Genomic DNA, 26,918 nt, shown 5'->3' with positions numbered 1-26,918 from the left:
TGCATACACCTTTTGTATATTTATATAAACTAATTAAGAATTTGCTAATTGCAGTGCCGCCACTTATCCACTAGGGGGTGCCTGGATTTATGACAGGCGGTTGTGCGTTCCCTGGAGAGGCGGCACCGATGGTTGGGAGGAATAACATTGCTCCCCTGTCGGTGCCACCCCTGGCTGGTACTTCCTCTTTGGGGGATATTGTTCCGCTGTTTGGATGGGGACCAGCACTCGGCATGCATGGTTTCCCACGGAAGGGGAGGGGGTAGAGCTGACAAATCTTGCATCATCACCAATAGCTGTATGGAGACCTGGCGGTACAACAAGCTGCAGCACTGAGTCCTGTTCTGCATCCTTGCGAATTGCAAGCAGAGTTACCCAGTGTGATGTGAATGAAATATAGCATCCCTGACCATGCTTTCTGGACCATGTGTCAACAGTAACGTGGACTTTGGGCTGGCTGCCTTGCGCAAAGATGCCACAACATTGCCTTCCACGTGATGGTACAGAGCTGGAATAGCCTTACATGAAAAGAAATAGCGACTGCAAACCTGACATTGTGGTACAGCACATTCGGCAAAAATACTGGGCAGAATCCACCAGACGGAAAAGAAGAAGTTGTAAAGTCAGCAGCTTTTATAAGCTTGCATTTTGATGCTGGGTATGTGGGTGGAGGTTGTGACGGTGGCGGGTATCAGACCCCTGGCCTTCTCATCCAACTCGTGACCAAGGACCAAGCAATCTCACACCCTGCCAACACTTGCGTAACAATGCCACTCTCAGCTGCACCTGGCACAAAGATTTTCCAGCTTGCGGGGCCACAATCTAGATGCCAGCAGGCTGAGAGCGATTGTCACCGGGCTAAATAAGCAATTAACCCTTTCTCTGCCACCACCGCTACATTTGAGCCCAGCGGACGCTTGTAATTTTAGAAATACCAATTATGACTTAATAATCATAATCATCTGTAACACGCACTGTCACCGCAGACAGGGATGTCCAGCAGCGCTCTTCAAGAGACAGGTTCGTTGTTAGTTTGCGTTAAGAGCTTACTGACAAAAGTAACACTTTCCAAAATAAGGTTTAATTATAAAAAAGGTTAAAATTGGTGCAAATAAAAATATTTACAGAAAAATGGGTTACAAAGAAATAGAGACACAATTCAGCAATTTAGAAATAATAAGATAAAGAAATTAGAAATGAAAATACTTGCAGTCAATGTCCTTGTGTTATCAGAGTTTCAGAAGCTGAGCATGTGTGATCGGTTCTCCCACTTGTGCGATGTTACTTCTTTGATGTTAAAATGAGAACTGGCAAAGCAAAGTTTGAGCAAACTTTTCTCTAGGATCAAAGGGGCGTTGATGGACACCCCTGACCAATTACAACAGAGTGGCAAAGGGCTGTCCTGTGGTTTACGACCATATCAAATGTACCTTTGTGGACAGAGTCATACCACTCTTAATATCTCGAAATATGTAAGGGTTACATTCTTTAAATGGCTAGTTTATAACTCAGCATGTCATTTGCTTTCAAACAATATCAAACATGAATATATCTATCATACAGGAAATATCTTATCGCTATTTCCCATTCCATAGGTGATAGGGTGATCATGCATGGTCTTGTCCTGTTCAGTATTTTATTTCTCATCCAAATATATACTTTTTGTTAATGTGTCATGTTCCTGTCTGCATTTATGAATTGGGTATGGATTTGTTAGATGTATTTGGTACATCTCAAATTAACAATTTGGCTGGGGAATTTACAACCCAGCCTGGTCAGCCTTAGTGGACACCTGCTGAGCCTTAGTGGACATCTGCTGAGATAAGGTTTGCTTTGAAGCTCTGCATACTAAGTTAATTAGCTCAAGGAGGGGGCTGGGTGAATGAGTGGTCTTTATAACTGTCATGGCTGAACTCTTCAAACAAAATGGTTGCTTGACAAAATGGTTGCTTGCGACAGCTTTGTATCCAGATATCATTACAGCAGTGACTGTATTTTTTTTTTTTTTTGTGCTGTGTTTTTTGGTGAGTAAGGAGAAGGAACAGAATTACATCTCTTTTGTGTGGCTTTCGGGTGTTCTTGCCAATGGGTGGTGGGAGGGGAAATGCCTTGTCAAGCATGTGGTACCCAAATGGCTGGTGTTTTTGCCACACTTGATGTGCTTGAGACAAAATTTGCAAATTGCAACAGTGCGATCGGCTTCACATGTACTAAAATAAGGCCCAGACAGCTGAGCTGTGGGAAGGGAGCCGGGGGCTAACAGCTCCACAATGTGATAGAATAGGGTGGCTGCTCTCTACCCTTCCATGATGGCTTCCTCGTTGAGGTTGTGCCTCACCCTCACTTTCCTTCTCAGCTCTATCCGGCACCTGAGTCGTGTCAGTGACCTCATCATCATCATCATTTCCTCCATCCTCATTACCACTGGAGAAAACTTGGCAACACGCTGCGGCTGGGGGACCATGACTGCCAGTTTGTGTACCAGTGTTCTCCATTCCCTTTAGGCTCATGTTCCTATCTGTAAGATCCTTGGTATATTCAATGCCTTTCTGCCTCTTTACTTCCGGGTTGCGTTCCACCACTCAGGTAGGTGGAACGCATATGGGTGTGGTAATGGTTCACAGCGCTGACGTCATCATCCGGCGCCGCATAGGGCGCCTATTTCAACTGACGGTCTGCACTCACACATTGTTCGTGCAACCGCTCCTGATAGATGCCTAACCTGACGCTGCCGAATTTTCCAGTGACACACCCCATTCCTGGATTGACCGGAGCCTCGCTACCTCGCTCTACTCTTATTTACTTCCCGGCTATTGATAAGTACCCCACAGGGGACCCCTCCTTATCAACAACGCTTGCTACCTATTAACTGCATTATTGAACTGATTGCTAGCTTTTATACATCTTGCTCTTTAATATCTACTACCTGCATTGCTGAATTAGATTGCTAGCTCTCATACATCTTGCTTGCTAATACCTAAACCTGCATTACTGAACTAGCTTATCAACTCTTGTACATCTTGCCTACTACTATTTACCACCTGTTGAATGTACTAGATTGCTAGCTCTTGAGATTACTATTCATCACCACTTGCTACCATTCCTCAGAACCTATACCTTCAGTGTATCATTTCATTGCTACTTGCATTTAGTACCTATCACTCTAATAACATCACTTACTGAGTGTTTGTACATGTGCATACTGAACCAGGCTGAACCACTATGATGAGTCAAGAGAGTTGGATCAGGTGATTTAACATTTCTCTACAAGACTACTGAGTGGAACTCTGCAGCTGTAGATCCAGTCCATTGACTTAAATAGTCAGAGCATTACACTATCTAGGTGGATAAGTACCTGAGCTTAGGAAGAAATATATAACTTTTTAATAATCTGCTGATCAAAAAAGGGATGGCCTTTCTGGGTAAATTATATATGTGTGTCTCAGCGCTGCTAAAATTAATATCCATAAATAAATCTACATGAAATATATTAAGTGCCTAGTGCTTTAAAGTGCTTATATCAATCCAATAAATATAATTGTGTCAAATCAATTATCAATATAAATATATAAATATAATTGTGCCAAAAATATATAAATATATATAATCATATATAATCTGTAATAATCTGTAAAAAATGCAGAAAATAAATAAATATATAAGTGAACAGTGTCCTCCAATAATAAAGTGTCCAGTGCTCGGTACTCTAATTCATATTATTCTTTACACAAAGTGCTCTGTGCTACAACATAGCATATATTGCTGGCAGTTCCCAAAAAAAGTGCTCAGTGCTCAGTGCTTGGTGTTGCCGTTGCGTTCTCCCCTCTTAGTCCCCTACTTACTGGACAGATAGGGGAAGCAAGCTTTAGATATCCCTCCTTGCTCTAGAAGGGTGGCCAATAGGGATGATCGAACGGTTTGGGTCGACCATCGGTTCGACCCGAACATTGGCTGTTCGAGGTTCGGCCGAATTTAGAACTTTTTGCCCAAAAAGTTCGGAATTCGGCAACCAGAACTGACCAAAATGCAATGGGACAGGAAATGGGCTTTAAAAGCCCATGATTGGACCAAAACCATTAGCAAAAGCCAATTAAGGGGGCAGGAGAATGCTAGGAATGTGATTGGAGTGACTAGGGGGTCCATAGACCAATCATTAGTGAATACGCCCCCCAGTATATAAGATAGCCCCCGCCAAATTCCTAGCATTGTTATACAGGGACATGGAAGAGAGTGGAAGCAGTTCGTGGACTTCTGCTACAAAGTATCATTTAGCATTTATTAGTGTGAGGAAAGGGATATCTAGTCTAGTTAGGGTGCTCTTTTACACTTTAGTTAGCTTTAATTTATTCAGTTTCTGTAGGGAAAGTGTTAAGTGCCAGGGTGACCGTAGTGTAGTGTAGGGTTAACTGACAGTGACTGCTATGGCAGGGTGACCAAACCCTTCCATATCAGGGTGACAGCTAGTTTCTCTGAAGTCACTTTCGCTGCTGTAATATGGCTTCGCCCCCGTCAGCATTCTTTTTGGCTGCAGGCGTCTATAGGGATCTTTTGAGCACATGTTTGGAGTCAGGCATGACATCTGAATATGTGTATAGGGGGGGGGGGGTATATATACACACCCATGTATGTATATATACACCTGCACATATATAGGTGTGAAAGGAGCAGAAAAAACTACTTGCGCTAATGAAATAATTAACACCAATATAGTTACGCTCCTATCACACCTATATATGTCTAAGTGTAAAATACATATAAGTATGTGTGTATATATACCACTATACACAAGTTCAGATGTTTTGCCTGCCTCCAAAGAACCCAAAAAAATGCCCAAAAAAACGCTAGCGTCAAAAAAAAAACCCGCCCAGGTGTGTTGTTGCAGGCATTTTTTTGGGGTTTTTGGAGGCAGGCAAAACATCTGAACTTGTGTATAGTGGTATATACACACACATACATATGTATTTTACACTTAGACATATATAGGTGTGATAGGAGCGTAACTATATTGGTGTTAATTATTTTATTAGCGCAAGTATATATTTCTGCTACTATCACACCTATATATGTCTAGGTGTATATATACATATAAGTATGTGTGTATATATACCCGTATACACAAGTTCAGATGTTTTGCCTGCCTCCAAAGAACCCAAAAAAATGCCCAAAAAAACGCTAGCGCCAAAAAAAAACGCCCAGGTGTGTTGTTGCAGGCATTTTTTGGGGGTTTTTGGAGGCAGGCAAAACATCTGATCTTGTGTATACGGGTATATATACACACATACTTATATGTATATACACACCTAGACATATATAGGTGTGTTAGTAGCAGAAATATATGCTTGCGCTAATGAAATCATTTACACTAATATGGTTATGCTCCTATAACACCTATATATGTCTAAGTGTAAAATACATATAAGTATGTGTGTGTATATACCACTATACACAAGTTCAGATGTTTTGCCTGCCTCCAAAAACCCCCAAAAAATGCCTGCAACAACACACCTGGGCGTTTTTTTTTTTTTACGCTAGCGTTTTTTTGGGCATTTTTATGGGTTCTTTGGAGGCAGGCAAAACATCTGAACTTGTGTATAGTGGTATATATACCACTATACACAAGTTCAGATGTTTTGCCTGCCTCAAAAGACCCCAAAAAATGCCCAAAAAAACGCTTGCTACTAAACCGGCAAGGTGTTAAAAGCTAGAAGCTACTAACCTGTTCTATAAGTGACCTAGTACAAACAATTTTTTTTTTATGGTTCTGGACATGCTACAGAGCTGAAACTTCACAGGTACACTTTTTAGACTCCCCAGATACTAAATCCAAAGATTTTTTTTTTTCAATAATTGGCTCTCTATCAAAAATGACAATTTTTAAGAACTTTTTTTTGTGTGATTAATAGTCCCTGGGGTATGACCCAGAACCCTAGGCACTTTTTAGGGGCATTTATTGGGTTTTAGGGCTTCAAAATGGTGTTTTTTGATTACCGAAGTTCGGGTCCCATTGATTTCAATGGGGTTCTGAAATCCGGGCCGAACTTTAGGGAAGTTCAGATGTTCTGGCTAAACCGAACTTTTGAAAAGTTCGATCATCCCTAGTGGCCAACAAGCAAATGATAATCCCACACCAACACATGATCACCGTAGCTTATCAAAATTACTGACTCCAGGACCGGGTCACAAACTCCCCAACGATAAATCATTAAAAAGAGAGAATCCTCATCGTGTAGTATCCCAAAACATTTTATTGCTTAAAAAACAGAAAACACTTACAACATTTCCAAAGTAATAACGCTACTCTTCCTGGTGTTGGACACCGGACAGTCCTGTGTGTTCCAACCACCGAAACCGGAAGTTGCGTGGTACGTATGAGCAACGGCTTGACGCGTTTCGCTCCATCAATCAGAGCTTTTGAGAACGCTCTGATTGGCGGAGCGAAACACGTCAAGCCTTGCTCATACTGTCCGGAGTCCAACACCAGGAAGAGTAGCGTTATTACTTTGGAAATGCTGTAAGTGTTTTCTGTTTTTTAAGCAATAAAATGTTTTGGGATACTACACGATGAGGATTCTCTCTTTTTAATGATTTATCGTTGGGGAGTTCGTGACCGGTCCTGGAGTCAGTAATTTTGATAGGCTACGGTGATCAAGTGTTGGTGTGGGATTATTATTTGCTTGTTGGCCACCCATCCAGAGCAAGGAGGGATATCTAAAGCTTGCTTCCCCTATCTGTCCAGTGAGTAGGGGACTAAGAGGGGAGCACTCAATGGCAACACCAAGCACTGAGCACTTTTTTGGGAACTGTCAGCAATATATGCTATGTTGTAGCACAGAGCACTTTCTGTGAAGAATAATATGAATTTGAGCACCAAGCACAGGAAATTTTATTAATGGAGGACACTGTTTACTTATATATTTATTTATTTTCTGCATTTTTTACAGATTATATATGATTATATATATTTATATATTTTTGGCACAATTATATTTATATATTTATGTTGATAATTGATTTGACACAATTATATTGATTGGATTGATATAAGCACTTTAAAGCACTAGGCACTTAATATATTTCATGTAGATTTATTTATGGATATTAATTTTAGCAGTGCTGAGACACACATATATATCAGAAATAAACAGAAAAACAATCAGCGCAGACAGGTAAGTGTGACTCAATATAAATGGAAATGCCAGCTCAACACCGACCCAGGACACACAGCGGAAATCCCAGAAAAATATATCAAGCAAAATTAGTGCAGCGCAGATCCTCTAAATAATTATATACTAATGAAAAGAACTAAAAGTCCCAAAAGATGGAGAAAATCAGTCCATAAGTCCACCACTGACGAAGTCCTATTGGATGTAACGCTGCGTACGGGAGGTGGAGTCGCTTTTGATTGACGTCACCAGATGCTGCTGCTGCTGCTACCTCGAGCTCTCATGATGGCTTGTGGAGTCTACAACACTGTTTTACATTGATACACCTGTTTATGTCTTCCCCAATGTAAGTGCATTTCTTCTATTATTAAACGCTTGGTATTAGCAATCTGCACTTAGAGGCTCCTGTTTCTTTTCGATGTCCATATCCTATGAAACATCTGTGGATATCATTACCTGGGGCATATGTCCATGAGCGGTACCTGGTCCTGAATCATCATTAGATGCATGTTCGTGAACCTGATGCCTGATTCTTTGATTTGATGTTCATTGCGATTTATGACCTCTGGTGAAACAGTGGTCTAATTATAAGGTGAGGGCATATGTGTGCTATCTGGTGGAGGGGAGTTCACTGTGTGGAGCTGTTATTTTCTACATCTTCATTCAACACAGATTGGCCTTATGGACTGATTTTCTCCATCTTTTGGGACTTTTAGTTCTTTTCATTAGTATATAATTATTTAGAGGATCTGCGCTGCACTAATTTTGCTTCACATATATATCATGTTCCTACTTTCCTCAACCTCAGAACCAACATCTTAATCAAGTAATGGCTGTGCATCATCAAGGAGCAAGTGGCTGACGCTGTGCTCAAATAATTCAGCTGACTCCTCCACGCTTGATACTGGGGCTATGGCAGGAATAGCTGTCAACAAGGAGGCAGATTTAGTCACTCTGGCAGCTGCAGCAGACTGCGCACTAGTCTCTGCTTGGATGACAGAGGATGAGGATGGTTTAGTAAGCCAGTCCACCACCTCCACTGCATGCTGTGGCTGGATAGCTTTGGGAACCTCACTAAACAGAGAAAATGAAGTCCTGCCTGAGGACTAACCACATCTACCTTTTCCTGTGGACACATACCCTGCTGGCCCCCTCACAGTGCCATGGGAACGTCTGTTTCTCCCTTTTGGTCTCCCAGACATGATGAAGGGTTGCTTATTAACAAAATGTAATATAGCTGTGAAAATGTATACGTAGATGGTGTTTGGTGCACTTTAACCTGAGTATTCACTACACAGACACACTCCACCAACACACTACAATATACTGCAGTAAAACTGCACTTACGCACATAAATATACTGTGTTAAACATGCACTAACAAACAGAAATTTGAGGCATTGAACATTTGAACATGCACTAATGCGCAGAAATATACTGTGATAAACGTGCAGTAATGCACAGACATATACTGTGTTAAACGTGCACTAACGCACTAAAATATACTGCGGTAAATAGCACGTAATGCAATGAAATATACTGCTTTAAACGTGCAGTAACGTAATAAGATATACTGCATTAAACTTGCACTGACGCACAGAAATATACTGCGTCAAACGTGCACTAACGCACTGAAATATAATAAGTATAGTAAACCTTTCCTGACAAAACTAACTGATGCTAAAGTAAAAATGAATGGTCACTCAAATCACTAGATTCACTTGTAGCACTACCCCCTTGGGGGTTGCTGTTATGTGTATGTTCTTCTGCACTGCTTTGACCCTGTAAACCGTCCAGCGCTTCTGACACTCTAGGTTCAGACATGTTGTATATACCTTTAAGTAACACACTGATGCAATATGAATAAGCTTTAACTTTTACACAGAAGATGAACTTGTAGAATAGTATTAGTCAGCTAGACCCTGGAAAAACCGCCAGGGTTCAGCTGAACTCACATCAAAAAGATAATGAGAAAACAGGCTGTAATAACACCAATGATATCAATAAACACAATCTCTCTTAGAATATGCATGTAGACCTCTCAAATAAACTATATATATATATATATATATATATATATATATATATATATATATATATATATATATATATCACTATGAAGCACTCGGGATAAAGAGGAACCCCGGGCCGGCCTATACAACCTGTATCCTAATGAGAGATAGGTAGATCTAGATACCAGGAGCCGGTTCCCCTTTGAGAAACAATAGTATAATAATGTTCTACTCAAGGCCCTGCTAAAGTCTTCACCGGCAGTTGGAGCTCATAAAGTGAACAATTTCCAATAGGATTCAGTATGTAGCAAGCAATACAGAATAGATGATTATAATGCTAAGTGATGTGGTGGCTGATTCAACTGCAAAAGGTCTGTGTCAGTGTAACTAGAACTGTAACATTTTCAGTCTGAACTCTGAGCAGGTGCCCTCTCACCAAATCCTGATGTCCATCAATGAGGGTCCTGCAGGAAACAGGCAATGGCAATCCTCCACGCTCTGTGACCTTGAGATGGCTGCGCTCTGCTGTCTCAGTGTGTCCCACTGACTCCACCCGATCAGCAATGCTGCAAGGATGTCTGCAATGCTGCGATGAACATCTGTTCCGCCAGGGCTGAGTCTGAAGGCAGAAGGGGTGGTGTGCAGTAGGCCGCAGTCTGCTATATCGCTCTCTGTATGGCAGACTGATGTGCACACGATGGGTTCCAGAAAGCAAGAGGCCCCAAACCTGTTTAGCCGATCCCTTTATAGCCTCTCCCAAGATGCTCCACTGTTCCAAAGCTTGCTAGGAAAAATAGTTCTTAAACAATCCAACCGCATAGTCATAACTTTACAGAAGACTACAATTTCACCAATGCTGTTCTCCCAGTCTCTGCAATATGATGATTTAATCCTGAAACCAACACTAGAGGGATGCAAAGACAATCCGAAGGAACAGAAGGTGAGTCTGCACTTTCATATAATGCTAGTCCGGTCCCGGCTACACACACTAAAGTAAAAATGAACATTTACCACACTCACACTGACTAAACGATCACTAGATTCACACTAAAAAGATATTCTACACTGACAATAGAATCAGAATAGCACACTAATGCTCTAGTAGCACTGAACAGAGCCCTGTTCTATCTATCTCCATGCTGATATCACACTACAAATGGCCGTTACTGAAAAAAATTATTTTATAGTGTGGGGTGGGACTAAGAGCAATGAGAAATGATTGGATAGAGTCATCATTACTTTCTTCAATCATGGCTCTGACAGTGATCTGTGCCCTGAATGGCCAAAGCTTTTATTGCTTCAGCCAATCAGGGCTTCTAATGCACTGTGCGGAGCAGTGCTCTGTGGTCATTTGGCGAGCCAAACAAACGGTCGAACGCCCTGCTAATTCGGGTGTTCGTTGAATGGGCGAACAGCCAATGTTTGGCCCAAACTCATGCTCGGACTGAACCATTTGCCCATCCCTTACTTTCCATCCAGCATTCAGGCTCTAAAAGAGGTCGTTCTTGAAGATTGGAAAAAAATAGATTTTGCAATATGTTCATTCTCATGCCTAGAAGACTTGGTGCTGTCCTTACAAATCATGGAGGCCATACAAAATACTAGATGTAGCAGTTTTTGTCGTAGGTTGTATTCATTTTTGCATCAACTAACTTGAGTAAAACTGTAATTTTTTGGTAATCTAAGTTATATTATTAACCTTACTTTCATGTAATGAGCTAAACAAATGTTCTATAAAACTCAGTTTCATAATTTTGAGTACACCCCTCACATTTTTGTAAGTATTTTATTATGACTGTTCATGTGACAACACTGAAGAAATGACACTTTGCTACAATGTAAAGTAGTGAGTGTACAGCTTGTTTAGACCCCGTTCACACTGGGGCGACGCTACTTGCCGGGGCGACCTCACAGGTCGCGGTGCGCAGCTCGCACCATGACCTCGGAGCATCCGGCACGGACTTCATATCATATAAGTCAATGCAGGTCGCTCCGGGTCGCCCCAAAGAAGCTCCGGGCCCTTTTTCTAAGTCGGAGCGACTTGTGTCGCTCCTATTAGAACAGGTCCACAGCTTCTCTATGGCAGGCGACCTGTCAGGCGACCAGGTCGCCTGACAGGTCGCCCCAGTGTGAACGGGGTCTTAACAGTGCAAATTTGCTGTCCCCTCAAAATAACTCAACACACAGTTATTAATGTCTAAACCGCTGGCAACAAAAGTGAGTACACCCCTAAGTGAAAATGTCAGAATTGGACCCAATTAGCCATTGTCCCTCCCCGGTGTCAGGTGACTCGTTAGTGTTACAAGGTCTCGGGTGTGAATGAGGAGCAGGTGTGGTAAATTTGGAATTTGGTGTTATCTCACTCTCTCATACTGGTCACTGGAAATTCAACATGGCACCTCATGGCAAAGTACTCTCTCACAATCTGAAAAAAATAATTGTTGCTCTACATAAAGATGGCCTAGGCTATAAGAAGATTGCCAAGACCCTGAAACTGATCGGCAGCACTGTGCCCAAGAAAATGCAGTGGTTTAACAGCACAGGTTCCACTCAGAAAAGGCCTCGCCATGGTCGACCAAAGAAGCTGAGTACACGTGCTCAGCGTCATATAGAGGTTGCCTTTGGGAGATAGACGTATCAGTACTGCCAGCATTACTGCAGGGGTTGAAGGGGTGGGGGGTCAGTCTGTCGGTGGTAAGATCATAAGCTGCACACTGCATCAAATTGGTCTGCATGGCATACTAGAAGGAAGCCTCTTCTAAAGATGATGCCCAAGAAAGACCGCAAACAGTATGCTGAAGACAAGCAGACTAAGGACATGGATTACTGAAACCATGTCATGTGGTCTGATGGGACCAAGATAAACTTATTTGGTTAAGATAGTGTCAAGGGTGTGTGGTGCTAAAATGTGGGAGAACCCTGCGCTATCCGATAGGACAATGTGAACCTAATGATAGCTGCAGCTATCTGATCAGCCTTACCAAAGCTGAGTGAAATGAAATATAATATAGAAGTATGAAAAAAAAAAAAAGAAGTATGAAGCTGCGCTGATCAAGGAAAGTTTTGTGAATAATCTGAAATGTCAGAAATTATTTGTAGGTCAATTAGACAGCATAAATTTACTGTGAATATTTATGAAACGGTGCATAACTCCAAAAGCTTAGTGGTGTATAGGATAAGTTGAAATGTGCTGTAAAGATATTTTATTCATTGTCATCACATCTTTACAGCACATTTTAACTTATCCTATACACCACTACGCTTTTGGAGTTTTGCACTGTTTCGTAAATAAATGTGTGTGATGGCAACCAGGTGAGGAGTACAAAGACAAATGTGTCTTGTCTACAGTCAAGCATGATGATGGGAGTGTCATGGTCTGGGGCTGCATGAGTGCTGTCAGCACTGAGGAGCTACAGTTCATTGAGGGAACCATGAAGGCCAACATGTACTGTGACATAGTGAAGCAGAGCATGATCCCATTCCTTCGGACACTGGGCTGCATGGCAGTATTCCAGCATGATAACGACCCCAAACACACCTCCAAGATGACCACTGTCTTGCTGAAGAAGCTGAGGGTAAAGGTGATGGACTGGTCAAGCATGTCTCCAGATCTAAACCCTATTAAGCATCTGTGTGGAATCCTCAAAGGGAAGGTGGAGGAGCGCAAGGTCTCTAACATTCACCAGCTTCATGATGTCATCATGGAGGAGTAGAAGAGGACTCCAATGGCAACCTGTGAAGCTCTGGTGAGCTCCATGCCTAAGAGGGTTAAGGCAGTGCTGGAAAATAATGATGGCCACACAATATATTGACATTTTGGGTCCATTTTGATTTAGGGGTGAACTCAGTTTTTTTGCCAGCTGTTTAGACATTAATGGCTGTGTGTTCTTATACAAGCTGTACACTCACTACTTTACATTGTAACAAAGTGTAATTTCTTCAGTATTGACACATGAAAAGATATAATAAAATATTTACAAAAATGTGAGGGGTGTACTCACTTTTGTGAGATACTGTGTGTGTGTATATATATATATATACAGTGGGTACGGAAAGTATTCAGACCCCCTTAAATTTTTCACTCTTTGTCATATTGCAGCCATTTGCTAAAATCATTTAGGTTCATTCTTCTTCCTCATGAATGTACACATAGCACCCCATACTGACAGAAAAACACAGAATTGTTGACATTGTTGCAGATTTATTAAAAAAGAAAAACTGAAATATCACATGGTCCTAAGTATTCAGACCCTTTGCTCAGTATTTAGTAGAAGCCCCCTTTTGATCTAATACAGCCAGGAGTCTTTTTGGGAAAGATGCAACAAGTCTTTCACACCTGGATTTGGGGATCCTTTGCCATTCCTCCTTGCAGATCCTCTCCAGTTCTGTCAGGTTGGATGGTAAACGTTGGTGGACAGCCATTTTTAGGTCTCTCCAGAGATGCTCAATTGGGTTTAAGTCAGGGCTCTGGCTGGGCCATTCAAGAACAGTCACGGAGTTGTTGTGAAGCCACTCCTTCGTTATTTTAGCTGTGTGCTTAGGGTCATTGTCTTGTTGGAAGGTAAACCTTCGGCCCAGTCTGAGGTCCAGAGCACCCTGGAGAAGGTTTTTGTCCAGGATATCCCTGTACTTGGCCGCATTCATCTTTTCCTCGATTGCAACCAGTCGTCCTGTCCCTGCAGCTGAAAAACACCCCACAGCATGATGCTGCCACCACCATGCTTCACTGTTGGGACTGTATTGGACAGGTGATGAGCAGTGCCTGGTTTTCTCCACACATACCGCTTAGAATTAAGGCCAAAAAGTTCTATTTTGGTCTCATCAGACCAGAGAATCTTATTTCTCACCATCTTGGAGTCCTTCAGGTGTTTTTTTAGCAAACTCCATGCGGGCTTTCATGTGTCTTACACTGAGGAGAGGCTTCCGTCGGGCCACTCTGCCATAAAGCCCCGACTGGTGGAGGGCTGCAGTGATGGTTGACTTTCTACAACTTTCTCCCATCTCCTGACTGCATCTCTGGAGCTCAGCCACAGTGATCTTTGGGTTCTTCTTTACCTCTCTCACCAAGGCTCTTCTCCCCCGATAGCTCAGTTTGGCCGGACGGCCAGCTCTAGGAAGGGTTCTGGTCGTCCCAAACGTCTTCCATTTGAGGATTATGGAGGCCACTGTGCTCTTAGGAACCTTAAGTGCAGCAGAAATCTTTTTGTAACCTTGGCCAGATCTGTGCCTTGCCACAATTCTGTCTCTGAGCTCTTCAGGCAGTTCCTTTGACCTCATGATTCTCATTTGCTCTGACATGCATTGTGATCTGGAAGGTCTTATATAGACAGGTGTGTGGCTTTCCTAATCAAGTCCAATCAGTATAATCAAACACAGCTGGACTCAAATGAAGGTGTAGAACCATCTCAAGGATGATCAGAAGAAATGGAAAGCACCTGAGTTAAATATATGAGTGTCACAGCAAAGGGTCTGAATACTTAGGACCATGTGATATTTCTGTTTTTCTTTTTTAATAAATCTGCAACAATGTCAACAATTCTGTGTTTTTCTGTCAGTATGGGGTGCTATGTGTACATTCATGAGGAAGAAGAATGAACTTAAATGATTTTAGCAAATGGCTGCAATATAACAAAGAGTGAAAAATTTAAGGGGGTCTGAATACTTTCCGTACCCACTGTATATATATATATATATATATATATATATATACACACACACACACTATATCATTAATCCAAAGATATCATATGAAAATCTTTACATTGCAGATTTCTCCTAATTAATTACAGATTTACCGTCATCATTCTGTGTTTGAAATAGTGCTGCTGTGTCACGTCTGCGTTTTAATTTTACTTGACAAAAAGATTCTGTGGGGAAAAAAAAACAGATAAAAGGGTTAACAGTACACTCCATCAAAATATAGACAGACACAGGTGTCTCATCCTAAGACTGATCTTCAAATCCTTGTGTTGCTGGCTAGCTGTAATTCTCTAATACAGTCTCTACAAATCTGATAGCCAGGAGACCCCAGCTTCCCATCTCCACCCATTTAAAAACATAGAGGTAGGCAGAAGAGAGAAGAATAAGTGCCTTTAAGCACAGACCGTTTACAGGTTTATTAGGTGCAATAAAATACAAAGGGCAACTCTCATGGAGTGAAGTAAAACAAGCTCATCAGGAAGGGAAGCCTGAGATGTCAGCGCTTGATGTCCCCGATGTGGACCGCCAGGGTCCGCTGCTGCATGGAGGAGGCCAGATGGAAGTACTCAGGTGGAAAGCCGAGCAGGGGGATGAAGCTGGAGCATGGTGTGGACTGCAGCCTGTGCAGATAATGTCACCTGACGAAGGAGTGCACATGCCCGGGGCATGCGTTGCAACCTCCCCGGTCCATGCCGCACTCCAACTTCACCCCCCCACTTGGCTTTCCACCTGAGGACTTCCAGCTGTCCTCCCCCATGCAGCAGCGGACCCTGTTGGTCCACATCGCGGACATCCAGTGCTGACATTCCGGACTCCCCTTCCTGATGAGCTTGTTTTACTTCACTCCATGTGAGTTGATCCTTGTATTTTTTTTTTTCACCTAATAAACCTGTAAACTCTCTGCACTTAGAGGAACTTTACTTTTGTCTCCTGTCTGTCATTTAAAGTCTGCTTCCTGTGAACAAGCCTGCCCTAGTCCTTTGACACCATATCTCAGGATCCCCCCATTCTTGTTGGATCACTTCCTTCTGTCCTATGAACTTCATATGTCTTATGAACTTCATGTGTATATGGACTTCTAATGAGCTTCTTATGAACTATTTATACAGAGACTGACCCCCTCACACAGGGTCTGGTTACCTGTTAGCACCTTCTATCCTTGTCAAATCATAGAGGTAACCTGTATCTTAAAAATCGTGTCCATCTAATTTAATTTAGAACCCAAATTAAATTACAATTATAATGATTAGGGATTATTTTCAGGTTCGGGAGTTCAACTTCAACTTGGTCATTGACTATGGTATGGTCATGACCATTTTTGGCCAATGCCCACATCCAGGATCTCTCCTGGCTCCTTAACATACAGAAGCAGGTTGCATGATATTTCTCTTTTTAATGGTTTAATGGTGTTTTGGCCCTTTAAGAGAAAAAAAGCCATTGGGTCCTCCAAAAAATGTATAAAACCCCTTTACCCAGGCATGTAGTCTGGCTTACAGAGAAAGGGGGGCAGCAAGCCCCTCTTGAACCTTACCAGTGCATGATTAACCACACTTTTACTCATTACTTTCACTAATTTCATAAAGGATTGTGCTGTGTCCTCCAAGGAATGACAGAGAAATCCTGTTTCCAGCATCTTGGGTTGGGTGTGTTTGCATTCATTAAACAAAAGGGAGCAGTTTGTAGACCAGAGACCTGCTTTGTATTCAGCTAAAAGTGCAGGATATACCAGTGGCACAACTAGAACCTTCAGGCCCCTGGTGCAAGAAACCATGAATGGTCCCCTAGCCCCCGACCGGGGTCCCTCCCACTGATCCTGGGGCCCTTTACTCCCATCGTGGGACCCTTTATTACAAGCCTGCAGAGGGCCAACTTCCTGCCATCTTAGGGTCTCCCCACAGTGGGGAAACGCAAGAGCCTAGTCGCAAGTGAGACCTTTGAGACCCTGGTAGTTCCGCCATTGGTGTCGGTAGATTTTTATTTTTGTTGTTTTATTTCTTTTTTTTTTTTACCATTTTATATATTCATTTATTTTAAGGTTTTATATTTTTTTAGGACCACCGTTGGGGAGGCTTTAGTGAAACAGACCCCTGATGTCTCACATTTAAGACAGAGAAAGGGACTGAGGACAAATTCATCAGTCCCTTTCTCTGCAGCCTCAGCAGCACAGAATGAATGAACAGGAATAGCTCTGTACAGAGCTTCCTGTTCATTTATAAACGGAGGCATATTAAACACAGTTTACTATGCCCCAGCTATAAATTAATAATAAAAAAAAAAAAAGTCAGTGATCATAAGAAAAGGAAGGGGTTGGTTAACATCCCTGACAGATCTTCTGCAGCAGCAGGGGGTGGGAGGGCGCAGCAGGACAGCGATAGGGAGGCAGCAGGGGTGGCATGTGGAAGAACGGATGCCGTCCATTTCTCTCTTTCAGCTGCTGAATGTCTGCAGGAGGGAGAGAAGAAGAAGCCGGCGTTCAGCGGATACACGGAGGGATTCAATCCTCTACATGCCGCCGCTGCCCCCTCCACCCTCCTATCCAGGTGTACAGGGGGGCTGCAATGGCGACCCCTGTGACAGCTCTATGTAAGCCCCTGGGATATACTCAGAGCCAGAAAGCTAAAGGCAATGTTACTACCATGTTTCCCCGAAAATAACACTGGGTCTTATATTACTTTTGGCATCAAAAGACACAGTAAGGCTTATTTTCAGGGTAGGTGTTATCATGTAATGTACTGTCTTCTCTCCCTCCCTGCCTGTCAGGAATCCCCTGTGTGAACCTAGAAAAAGTGGTTGTAAAATCCTAGAATCCACTCTATTACTGTTTTTATATAATGTCCAATGTGTGTTTCTGTATTATAATTGTGTGAAATACCTTCGGTACAGCGCCGCTTGGTGCTCAGCTGTTCTCCCGTTGCTGTCCGTCTCTTCTCCCAGCTGTCACCAGGGGATCCCAGCCCCTCCCCTCTGCAGTGCTCAGAACGGGTCACGGAAGCGCCGAACGGCGCTGTAACGAAGGTATTTCACACAATTATAATATAATACTCAACGTTTCCGTGACCCGCTCTGAGCGCTGCAGAGGGGAGGGGCTGAGATCCCCCGCTGACAGCTGGGAGAAGAGAAGGAGAGCAGCGGGAGATCAGCTGAGCGCCGAGCGGCGCTGTACTGAAGGTATTTCACACAATTATATTACAGAAACACACTGGACATTATATAAAACAGTAATATAGAGTGGATTCTAGGATTTTGCAAACACTTTAAGCTAGGGCTTATTTTTGGGGTAGGGCTTATATTGCAGCCCTCCCCGAAAATAACAGTAGGTCTATTTTCAGGGTAGGTCTTATTTTCGGGGAAACACGGTACAAGCAAGACTTCTCTTTAGTAGACTGTATATACTGTCTATTTCGTATTTTGAACATAACAGAATGATGCATTATCGTCACCTGATCTCTGAGGGGTGGAACCATGAAAATTGTTTTCTAGGGCCAGTCCAGCATCATAGAACACTCCTGCAGCATCAGCACCACCTCCTGCAGTGCAGCCAGTGTCATATTTCTTCACTGAGTCCCATACCTCATAGGGAAGAGACAGAATTAATTTTTATCAATACGTAATTATTATCCACAGCTTTCTCATTTTCATTGACATTTCTACCATCAACATTATCACCGTTTTTTTTTTGTTTTTTTTTTACCATTAAGATCCTATTTATGATCACCCATATCATTACATTAACACGCTCCTCTTCATCAATATACTCCTTGAACTATCCTTGGTATACCCTATGTTGCCAAAAGTATTGGGACACCTGCCTTTACACGTACATGAACTTTAATGGCATCCCAGTCTTAGTCCGTAGGGTTCAATATTGAGTTGGCCCACCCTTTGCAGCTATAACAGCTTCAACTCTTCTGGGAAGGCTGTCCACAAGGTTTAGGAGTGTGTCTATGGGAATGTTTGAAAAACAAAATAGCAAATATGTTCTGCACTGCCACCTAATCCTAACTAAAATGAATGCCTACTGCTATCACCATATGTTTTCCCACATAAAGTGCATAAAGATATTAATAGTGTGTGTGATAGCACTGCTCAATCAACTTATTATATCATGTGAATGTTTTCACACGTTGTTCATTATTATCTTTATGGAAATGTTTGACCATTCTTCCAGAAGAACATTTGTGAGGTCAGGTTTTGATGTAGGATGAGAAGGCCTGGCTCGCAGTCCCCGCTCTAATTCATCCCAAAGGTGTTCTATCGGGATGAGGTCAGGACTCTGTGCAGGCCAGTCAATTTCCTCCATCCCAAACTCACTGATCCATGTCTTTATAGACCTTGCTTTGTGTGCTGGTGCGCAGTCATGTTGGAACAGGAAGGGGGCATCCCCAAAGTGTTCCCACAAAGTTGGGAGCATGATATTGTCCAAAATGCCTTGGTATGCTGACCCCTTAAGAGTTCTCTTCACTGCTGTAACTAAGGGACCATACCCAGCCCATCAAAAACAACCCCACACCATAATCCTCCCTCTACCAAACTTTACACTTGGCACCAGGGCTGTCTTTAATGTGGGGCAAATGGGGCATTGTTGTGGGGCCCAAAACAGCTGCCCCTTGAGCCTGCGCTGCCCACAACTAGTATTCCTGGGTAGCAGGTACAGTGATCTGCCCCGCTTGTTGTCTCGGCCGGGTTAATACAAGCGGCTACTGACAGGGAGAGATACTTATGTGGGCTGTGTTAGAGCTTCTCCCTCTGTCAGGAGCTGCAGGACCAGAGTCGCTGTGACAGAGAGTTAAGGGTCATACACACTATAAGATTTTCTGAAGACTTTTTCCTTCAGATTTACCTTTTCTATGTAGTGCAAGGGCCTGCCAGATTGCATACAAATTGAAAGTTTTTAGGTTTGACTTCATATTATATGGTTTTGGTAAGTCTAAAGGAAAAAGTCTTCAGAAAATCTTAGTGTGTATGGCCCATTAGGCAGATTGGTGCTCTGATTTCCCCTGCCCCCACCCCCGCCTGTCAGACTTGTGTAGTAAAGAGCTAGGCATAGACAAAGAGCCGGTGTACCACTAACAGAGAGGTACTGCTGCTCTGTGAAGCTAAACAGGTAAGAGAGAAATGTTGAGAGAGAAATGTGAAAGGAGGGGGTCAACTTGTGTAAGCTGCCACCCATCCACAGCTTGAGGTGAGCTATAGATGGGGGGTACAGAAGTGAGGTGTGGACTGGGGAGGGCAGAGGTGATGTGTGAATGGGGGGGGGTAAAGGGGTGAGTTGTGGATATGGGGAACAGAGGTGAGGTTTGAGTTGGGGGAAGTGCAGATGTGAGGTGTGAGTGGGGGGAAGTGGAGAGGTGAGGTATGGATGGGGGGTACAGGGGTGAGGTGTGGATGGGTGGGGTGGAACAGAGGTGAGGTGTGAATGGGGGGTGCAGAGGTGAGGTGTTTATGGGGGGAGTGCAAAGGTGAGGTGTGGATGGGGGGTACAGAGTTGAGCTATAGACAGGGAGAGGCAGAGGTGAGGTGTGGACAGGGGTTCAGAGGTCAGCTGTGGATGGGTGTGGACAGGGGTTCAGAGGTCAGCTGTGGATGGGGGGGGGGTTCAGGGGGTATAGAGGTGATGGGGGGAGTGCAGAGGTGAGGTGTGGATGGGGCAGGACTTGGGTGAGGTGTGGACCGGGGGGTACAGTGGGAAGGTGTGGACAGGGGGTGCAGAGGTGAGGTGTGGACTGGGGGGTACAGTGGTGTGCTGTGGAAGGGGGTGCCGAGTTAAGGTTTGGACAGGTGGGTGCAGAGGTGAGCTGTGGACAGGAGAGTGCAGAGGTGAGGTGTGGATGGGTGGGGTGGAACAGAGGTGAGGTGTGAATGAGGGGTGCAGAGGTGAGGTGTTTATGGGGGGAGTGCAAAGGTGAGGTGTGGATGGGGGGTACAGAGGTGAGCTATAGACAGGGAGAGGGTGAGGTGTGGACAGGGGTTTAGAGGTCAGCTGTGGATGGGTGTGTACAGGGGTTCAGAGGTCAGCTGTGGATGGGGGGGGGGGGGGTTCAGGGGGTATAGAGGTGATGGGGGGAGTGCAGAGGTGAGGTGTGGACCGGGGGGTACAGTGGGAAGGTGTGGACAGGGGGTGCAGAGGTGAGGTGTGGACTGGGGGGTACAGTGGTGTGCTGTGGAAGGGGGTGCCGAGTTAAGGTTTGGACAGGTGGGTGCAGAGGTGAGGTGTGGATGGGTGGAGGGGACAGAGGTGAGGTGTGAATGGGGGGGGGTAGAGAGGTGAGGGGTGGATGGGGGGAGCGCAGGGGTGAGGTGTGGACAGTGGTACAGAGGTGAGGTTGGGGGGGGGGGGTGCAGAGGTGAGCTGTGAATGGGGGGGGGTTCAGAGGTGAGCTGTTGATGGGGAGGTGCAGAGGTGAGCCAACTCCCTGCCACCAACCCTGGCATTTCTTGGGACCCATTCCATGAAGCTCTCTACATACTGTTGTGCAAATCTGAAGGCCACATGAAGTTTGGAGGTCTGTAGCTATTGACTCTGCAGACAGTTGGCGACTTCTGCACACGGTGTGCTCCAGCATGTGCTGACCCCGCTCTATCATTTTACTTCGTGGCTGAGTTGCTGTTGTTCCCAGTTGCTTCCACTTTGTTATAATACCACTAAAGCCTCGTACACACACGATCAGATTATCGAACGATCTGTCATCCGTTTTTTGTTGCATGCTAGTCTCATATAGAAAGTGAAGAGGTTACTTTCATACGAAAATTCCCGTACGACAGAATTCAACTTCAGAAGTGATGTCATGTGTTGAAATGTTTTGTATGCGCTCTTTCATTTCTGAGCATGCCTAGTCTTGCTCTTACGAATTTTTCGGATGAAAACTGTACTAATTAAACGAAAATCGGACGTTGTGTTGACGTACGATAAAAGTTTTATAGCCTGCACATCCAGTTTTTGTTGTCCAAAAATTCGTAATCAGCTGTCGAAAGCACCATACTAAAAATCCAAAAATCGGCAGATCGTTCGTCAGACGAAATTTTACTTCCGATTTTTGTATCGTGTGTACGGGCCTTAACAGTTGACCATGAAATATTTAGTAGCAATTTTAGAAATTTCAGGGATAGACTTATTGTACAGGTGGCAACCTATGGGCTCTTTCACACGGGCGATCCAATCAGATCCGCCTGTCAGTTTTTTAGGCGGATCTGATCGGATCCTCCATGCAGCTCTATGGGGCAGCGGGTGTCAGCGGAGACACATCCGCTGACACCCGCTGCCATCCGCACCCGATCCTGTGCATGAAATCTGGACGGATGGAAACCCTATTTTTCCATCCGTTCAGTAATCGGAGCGGAGCGGATCTGATGAGAGCGGACAAGCGGTCCGCTCTCATCCGATCCCCCATAGAGGGCAGCGGGTGCTGAGACACCTCCCTCTCCGCTCTGCAAGCGGAGACGGAGCTGTCATCCGCCCGGCTCAGCGGGGATCGCGGATCGATCCCTGCTGAGCAACACGGATCCGCCTACGGAGCGGACCGTGTGAAAGAGCCCTATCACAGTACCACGCTTGAATTCACTGAGCTCCTGAGAGCCACTTATTCTTTCACAAATGTTTGTAGAAGCAGTCTGCATGCCTAGGTGCTTGATTTTTTTTACACCTGTGGCCATGGAGGTGATTGGAACACCTGAATCCAATGATTTGGAGGGGTGTCCCAATACCATTGGCAATATAGTGTATGTTATTCTTTTGCATATTTTAATAAGGATTATACTGCACGGTGAACCTTGCCAGCAAGTAGATTTAGCCCTGATACACACTGTTGTGACTTCTGGTGCAACTTGCAGTGACCTGCAACACAAAAAGTCTCAAGACCAGTAAAAACACGTAATTTCAATAAGTAGCGATGCTGTGACAAAAAAAGGATCCTGCTCTACTTTTCTGCCTCTTTGTTGAGACGTGGGTGCCATAGACTGCAATGTTAAAATCACCAAAGTTGCAAAGTAGTCATATCTTTGACTGATCTTTGTGACTCTGACTGAAACTTCAGAAAGTTTTTTTAAGCCAAAGTCACAAAACATCAAAGTTGCATGAAAGTCGCTCTGAAGTTGCATCAAATCACAAGCAAGTCACAATGCAAAGTCGCACTGGAAGTCGCATGAATTTTAGTGTTGCAGCAGTGTGAACCTAGCATTATAACTAGTTCTCATACACGCTGGATGTTTTTTTCTGCTCAAAGAGCTGAGCTCTGTTATTTCTAGATTTTTCTTTATTCTTTCTAATTTTTAGAGACTCTAATGACTGGTTCAGAACCACTAGATTGGGGAAAGGCCAATGTGCTGCCTATACCTTTAAAAAGCAATCATAGGCCCCTTTCACACATACAGTCCATTTGTCCAGTTTTCATCCATCCGTTGATGGATGAAAAACGGACATCAGTGCATCTCTCCGTCAATGTCCGTTTTTTGGAACGGATGAATGCCCTATTTTTCACCCGTAAAAAAAAAAAAAAACGTATTGGACGAAAAACGGATGTAAACGGAAAAACGGTCCGTTTTTCATCCGTTTTTTTTGCATTGGTAGTGGATGTAAAAAAACGGATGAAAAACTGATACAATCCCTCACCCTCCTAGCGCAAATACTCTTATCCCTCCTCACTAAATATTTATTACTCTACCCCCCCCCCCGTGTGGTCCCAGTGCTCCCCTCCGTCAAAAACACACAGACGGGGCTGTGTGCTGTCCTTCCTAGGCTCCTCCTAATCTTGACATGCAGAGCTGAGGGGAAGCCTATAGAAAGCAGATTTTTTTTTTTTTTTTTTTAATCTTTATATCAATATTACTTTCCATCAATAAGAGAAATCACATACAGTAATGATAACATACATGTTCTCTTCCCCTCCCCATACCCCGCTTAAAATTATATTATTCAACCAGACATTTTAAATATCCACAATCTCAGGTGCCAGGCTGTGAGTTTTTACCTGTGCTTTCCATATTTTTTCAAACTTTTTTAATATTTTCTCTTCTTTTATAGACCAATTTTTCTCTAATTATTATATTAACTTTTTTTTTTCAACCAATCTGTTTTATATATGGCGGTTTTGGTTTTATCCATTTCCTCATTTCTAGCTTGGTATAGGCATCTTAAAACTGCTGTTCCCTTTGTCCCATACCCCTCTTTCTGCTCCATGTATCCCAATATATAGCACAGGATCTAATTGTAGATTTATTTCAAATACGAAGTTTATTCTGTCCAACACCTCCTTTCAGTATCTATGTAACTTGGGGCACCTTCACAACATGTGAATCAAATCCCCAACTGGCGTTTTACATCTAGGGCAAAATGCATCCGATCTTCCCCCAAACAACAATATGGGCATATAAAATGCTCTATGAAGTATATAAATTGTGTGAGTTTTTGGGTTGCTGAAAATGATAATGTTTCTATTGAGGTCACTATACCATCCAATTGTACGTCTTGTAATTGCCCCACATCCTCCTCCCATTTTATTCTGCTGGGCAGCTGAGATTCCTTATCTAGTACCCTTACCTGTATATTTCTATATAGTTCTGAGATGAGTCCCTTTAAAGATATAATCTCTATCAAATTTTTCAACAAAGGGATTTTACTCCATTCTAATTCTCCTTCCTTAAATTGTGTTGCCAGCGCATGTCGTTGTTGCAGATACATATAAAAATTTATATTCAAGAGCCGAAATTCTTCTTTTAATTCCTGAAATGTCTTCAGTATCCCTGCATTGTATATTTACAACAATCTTATCACTCCCTTCGGTTTCCAGTTACTAAAATTCTCCAATCCCCTGAGTTCAGTTAGGATTTCGTTATCCCAAATAGGTGTGTACTCTGTAAGGCCCGAGTACCCGAATATTGATTTTATTATTTTCCATACCTTCCCCAGTAGTTTTACTGATGAACACTGACCCGTCACCCAAAAAAGTTTGCCTCTATGAATGATATATGTGGGGTGTAGGCCAGCAATGCTCGAGAGCTATAACAGGTGCTGCCGTTGCCTACTTCCCAGCCCCCCATTTGTTGTAACTCGGCTGCCAGGAAGGAACTCCAAGGATGGGGAACAGCCAAACACCCCCCATCTCTCGGCAACTGTAATGTTTGCAAGCAAAATCTAGCCTGCCTCTTCCTCCAGATCAGTTTCCTAAAAAGACCCTCCAGCCTCTTAAACTACACTCCAGGGATCTATATTGGAGAATTATGCAAAATATATGAGGCAGCCATATCATTTTAATCAGGCTGCAACACCCCAATACTGATAGTGGGACGGCCCATGTCCCACATTTAATTCTAAATTATTTTATTAAGGGCTCTAGATTCTCCAGTATATACAACTCAGGGTCAACTGTTATGGCTACAGTATTCCCAAATATTCAAAGCTCTTTACTACTTGCAGGTGTCCAACCAATTTCTCCCAGTTGGTAGAGAGTCCGAGAACAAACCAAACCTTTTCACAGTATCCGTTGCTGTGATCAGTGAATGGTTTACGTCCTCCTAAAAGGAAGAATGTCATCCACATATAACGAGATCTTTTCCTCCTCTTTCCCCCTTCTGAAGCCTCTTATACCTTCTGCTGTTCTAATGGCTATGGCCAAAGGTTCCATGACCATAGCAAAGAGCAGGGGTGACAATAAGCACCCCTGCCTCGTCGCACGGAACAACGGAAAGTACTCCGAAGATCTTTCACCAGTTTTCACTTTTGCCCTTGGACCAGCATACAGCAGTTTAACCCATTTTATGAAGGTAGGACCAACATTGAACAGCGCCAGAGCTTGCCACAGATAGTTGCACTCGGTGCTGTCAAAGATTTGACAGCATCGAGGGACAATATGGCTCGCGATCCCAATTTTTCTGATAGAATTTGTAAATTTAAAAATGATCTCCTAGTCCTAACGTTTAAGGTTGTTGATCTACCTGGAATAAATCTACATTGATCAGGGTGAATTATAGTATTGATTATTTTACCCAGCCTAATCGCTAATACTTTTGCCAATAACACCGGTAATCTCTCTTTCTCCAAAGCCTCATTTAGCACAGGCAGCAGCTCCGGCAACATTATTTCTCCATACTCCCCCTATATATCTCATTTAGCAATCCATCTGGCCCTGGTGCTTTATGGTTCCCTAATTCCTTTACTGCCTCTCGCAGCTCGTCAATTGTAACAGGCATTTCCAATGATGCCCTATCTATCTCTGAGAACTGTGGGATAGACAGACCCTGTACGAAGTCTTCAAATTCTCTATTTTCCAGAATGTGTCCAGTATTTTCTCCCTCTTCATAATGGGCCTGTTTTAGGAAAAACCTTCTATTCCCTGCCTTCTTCACTGACAGTGTTTGGAATAGCTGCTGTATCTCCGTCCATTTAGCTAAATTGTCTGGTGAAGGGTCCTCTACATATATTTTTTCCATCTCAGTTACCTTCCCCATTATATTTAGTTCCCAATCTCTGGTGGAGTTCTTCCTTTTGGATATTTGTTGAATTATTATTCTCCTCAAATAGGCTTTAATGGTATCCCACACTGTACCATGTGTTGCTGTTAATCTATTATATTCGAACAACTTCCGAAGTAATTCTATCATACTTTCTTTATGGGAAATTAACTGTAGCCAGAAAGGGGGGAGTGGAAGGTCAATCCTATCTCCAGTCTTGCCCAACCTTAATGTCAGGACCAAGGGGGAGTGGTCCGACAATCCCCTAGCCTCATATCTAACATTTGTTACCAAAGGGACAAGAGTATAATTTCCTATTGCCATGTCTATTCTGGAGAGTGACAAGTGTGCACTGGAATAACATGAATAGACCTGGGCTGTTGTATAGCGTTCCCACAAAATATCCTTCAGTCCCACCTCCTTGAGTAACCTGTACAATGGTGTGTAGAGGCTCTGTTCTGATCTCCTTTCTAATGGGAATCTATCCACCTGAGTGTTCATCACCATATTGAGCTCTCCGACCATTAAAACTGGCCTTCTTTGGTTTGTCAACTACAAAATTCTAGTAGGTGATTAAATACTTCTGTTCTAAAAGGGGGGGG

At 43.3% G+C, this 26,918-nt stretch overlaps 2 protein-coding genes across 2 annotated transcripts in view; both read right to left on the bottom strand.

Moving 5' to 3' along the window:
* LOC309553574 (A.superbus venom factor 1-like) overlaps positions 1 to 26,918 on the bottom strand; it is a 1,719,715-nt gene that overhangs the window by 1,155,680 nt on the left and 537,117 nt on the right. The gene's annotated exons all lie outside the window — the stretch shown is intronic.
* Positions 1 to 26,918, bottom strand: part of LOC309553584 (A.superbus venom factor 2-like) — a 453,522-nt gene that overhangs the window by 148,715 nt on the left and 277,889 nt on the right. The window contains exons 15-16 of the mRNA XM_082254860.1: positions 18,315 to 18,444; positions 14,970 to 15,041 (exon numbers count right to left, since the gene is read on the bottom strand). Of these exons, the coding sequence (XP_082110986.1) occupies positions 14,970 to 15,041; positions 18,315 to 18,444 (202 nt within the window). The remainder of the gene's footprint in view (positions 1 to 14,969; positions 15,042 to 18,314; positions 18,445 to 26,918) is intronic.

The sequence above is a fragment of the Pelophylax lessonae genome, assembly GCF_965119305.1.
Source record: "Pelophylax lessonae genome assembly, chromosome: 4".
NCBI classification, from domain to species: Eukaryota; Metazoa; Chordata; class Amphibia; order Anura; family Ranidae; genus Pelophylax; species Pelophylax lessonae.
This window is presented reverse-complemented; position numbering and strand designations above follow the sequence as displayed.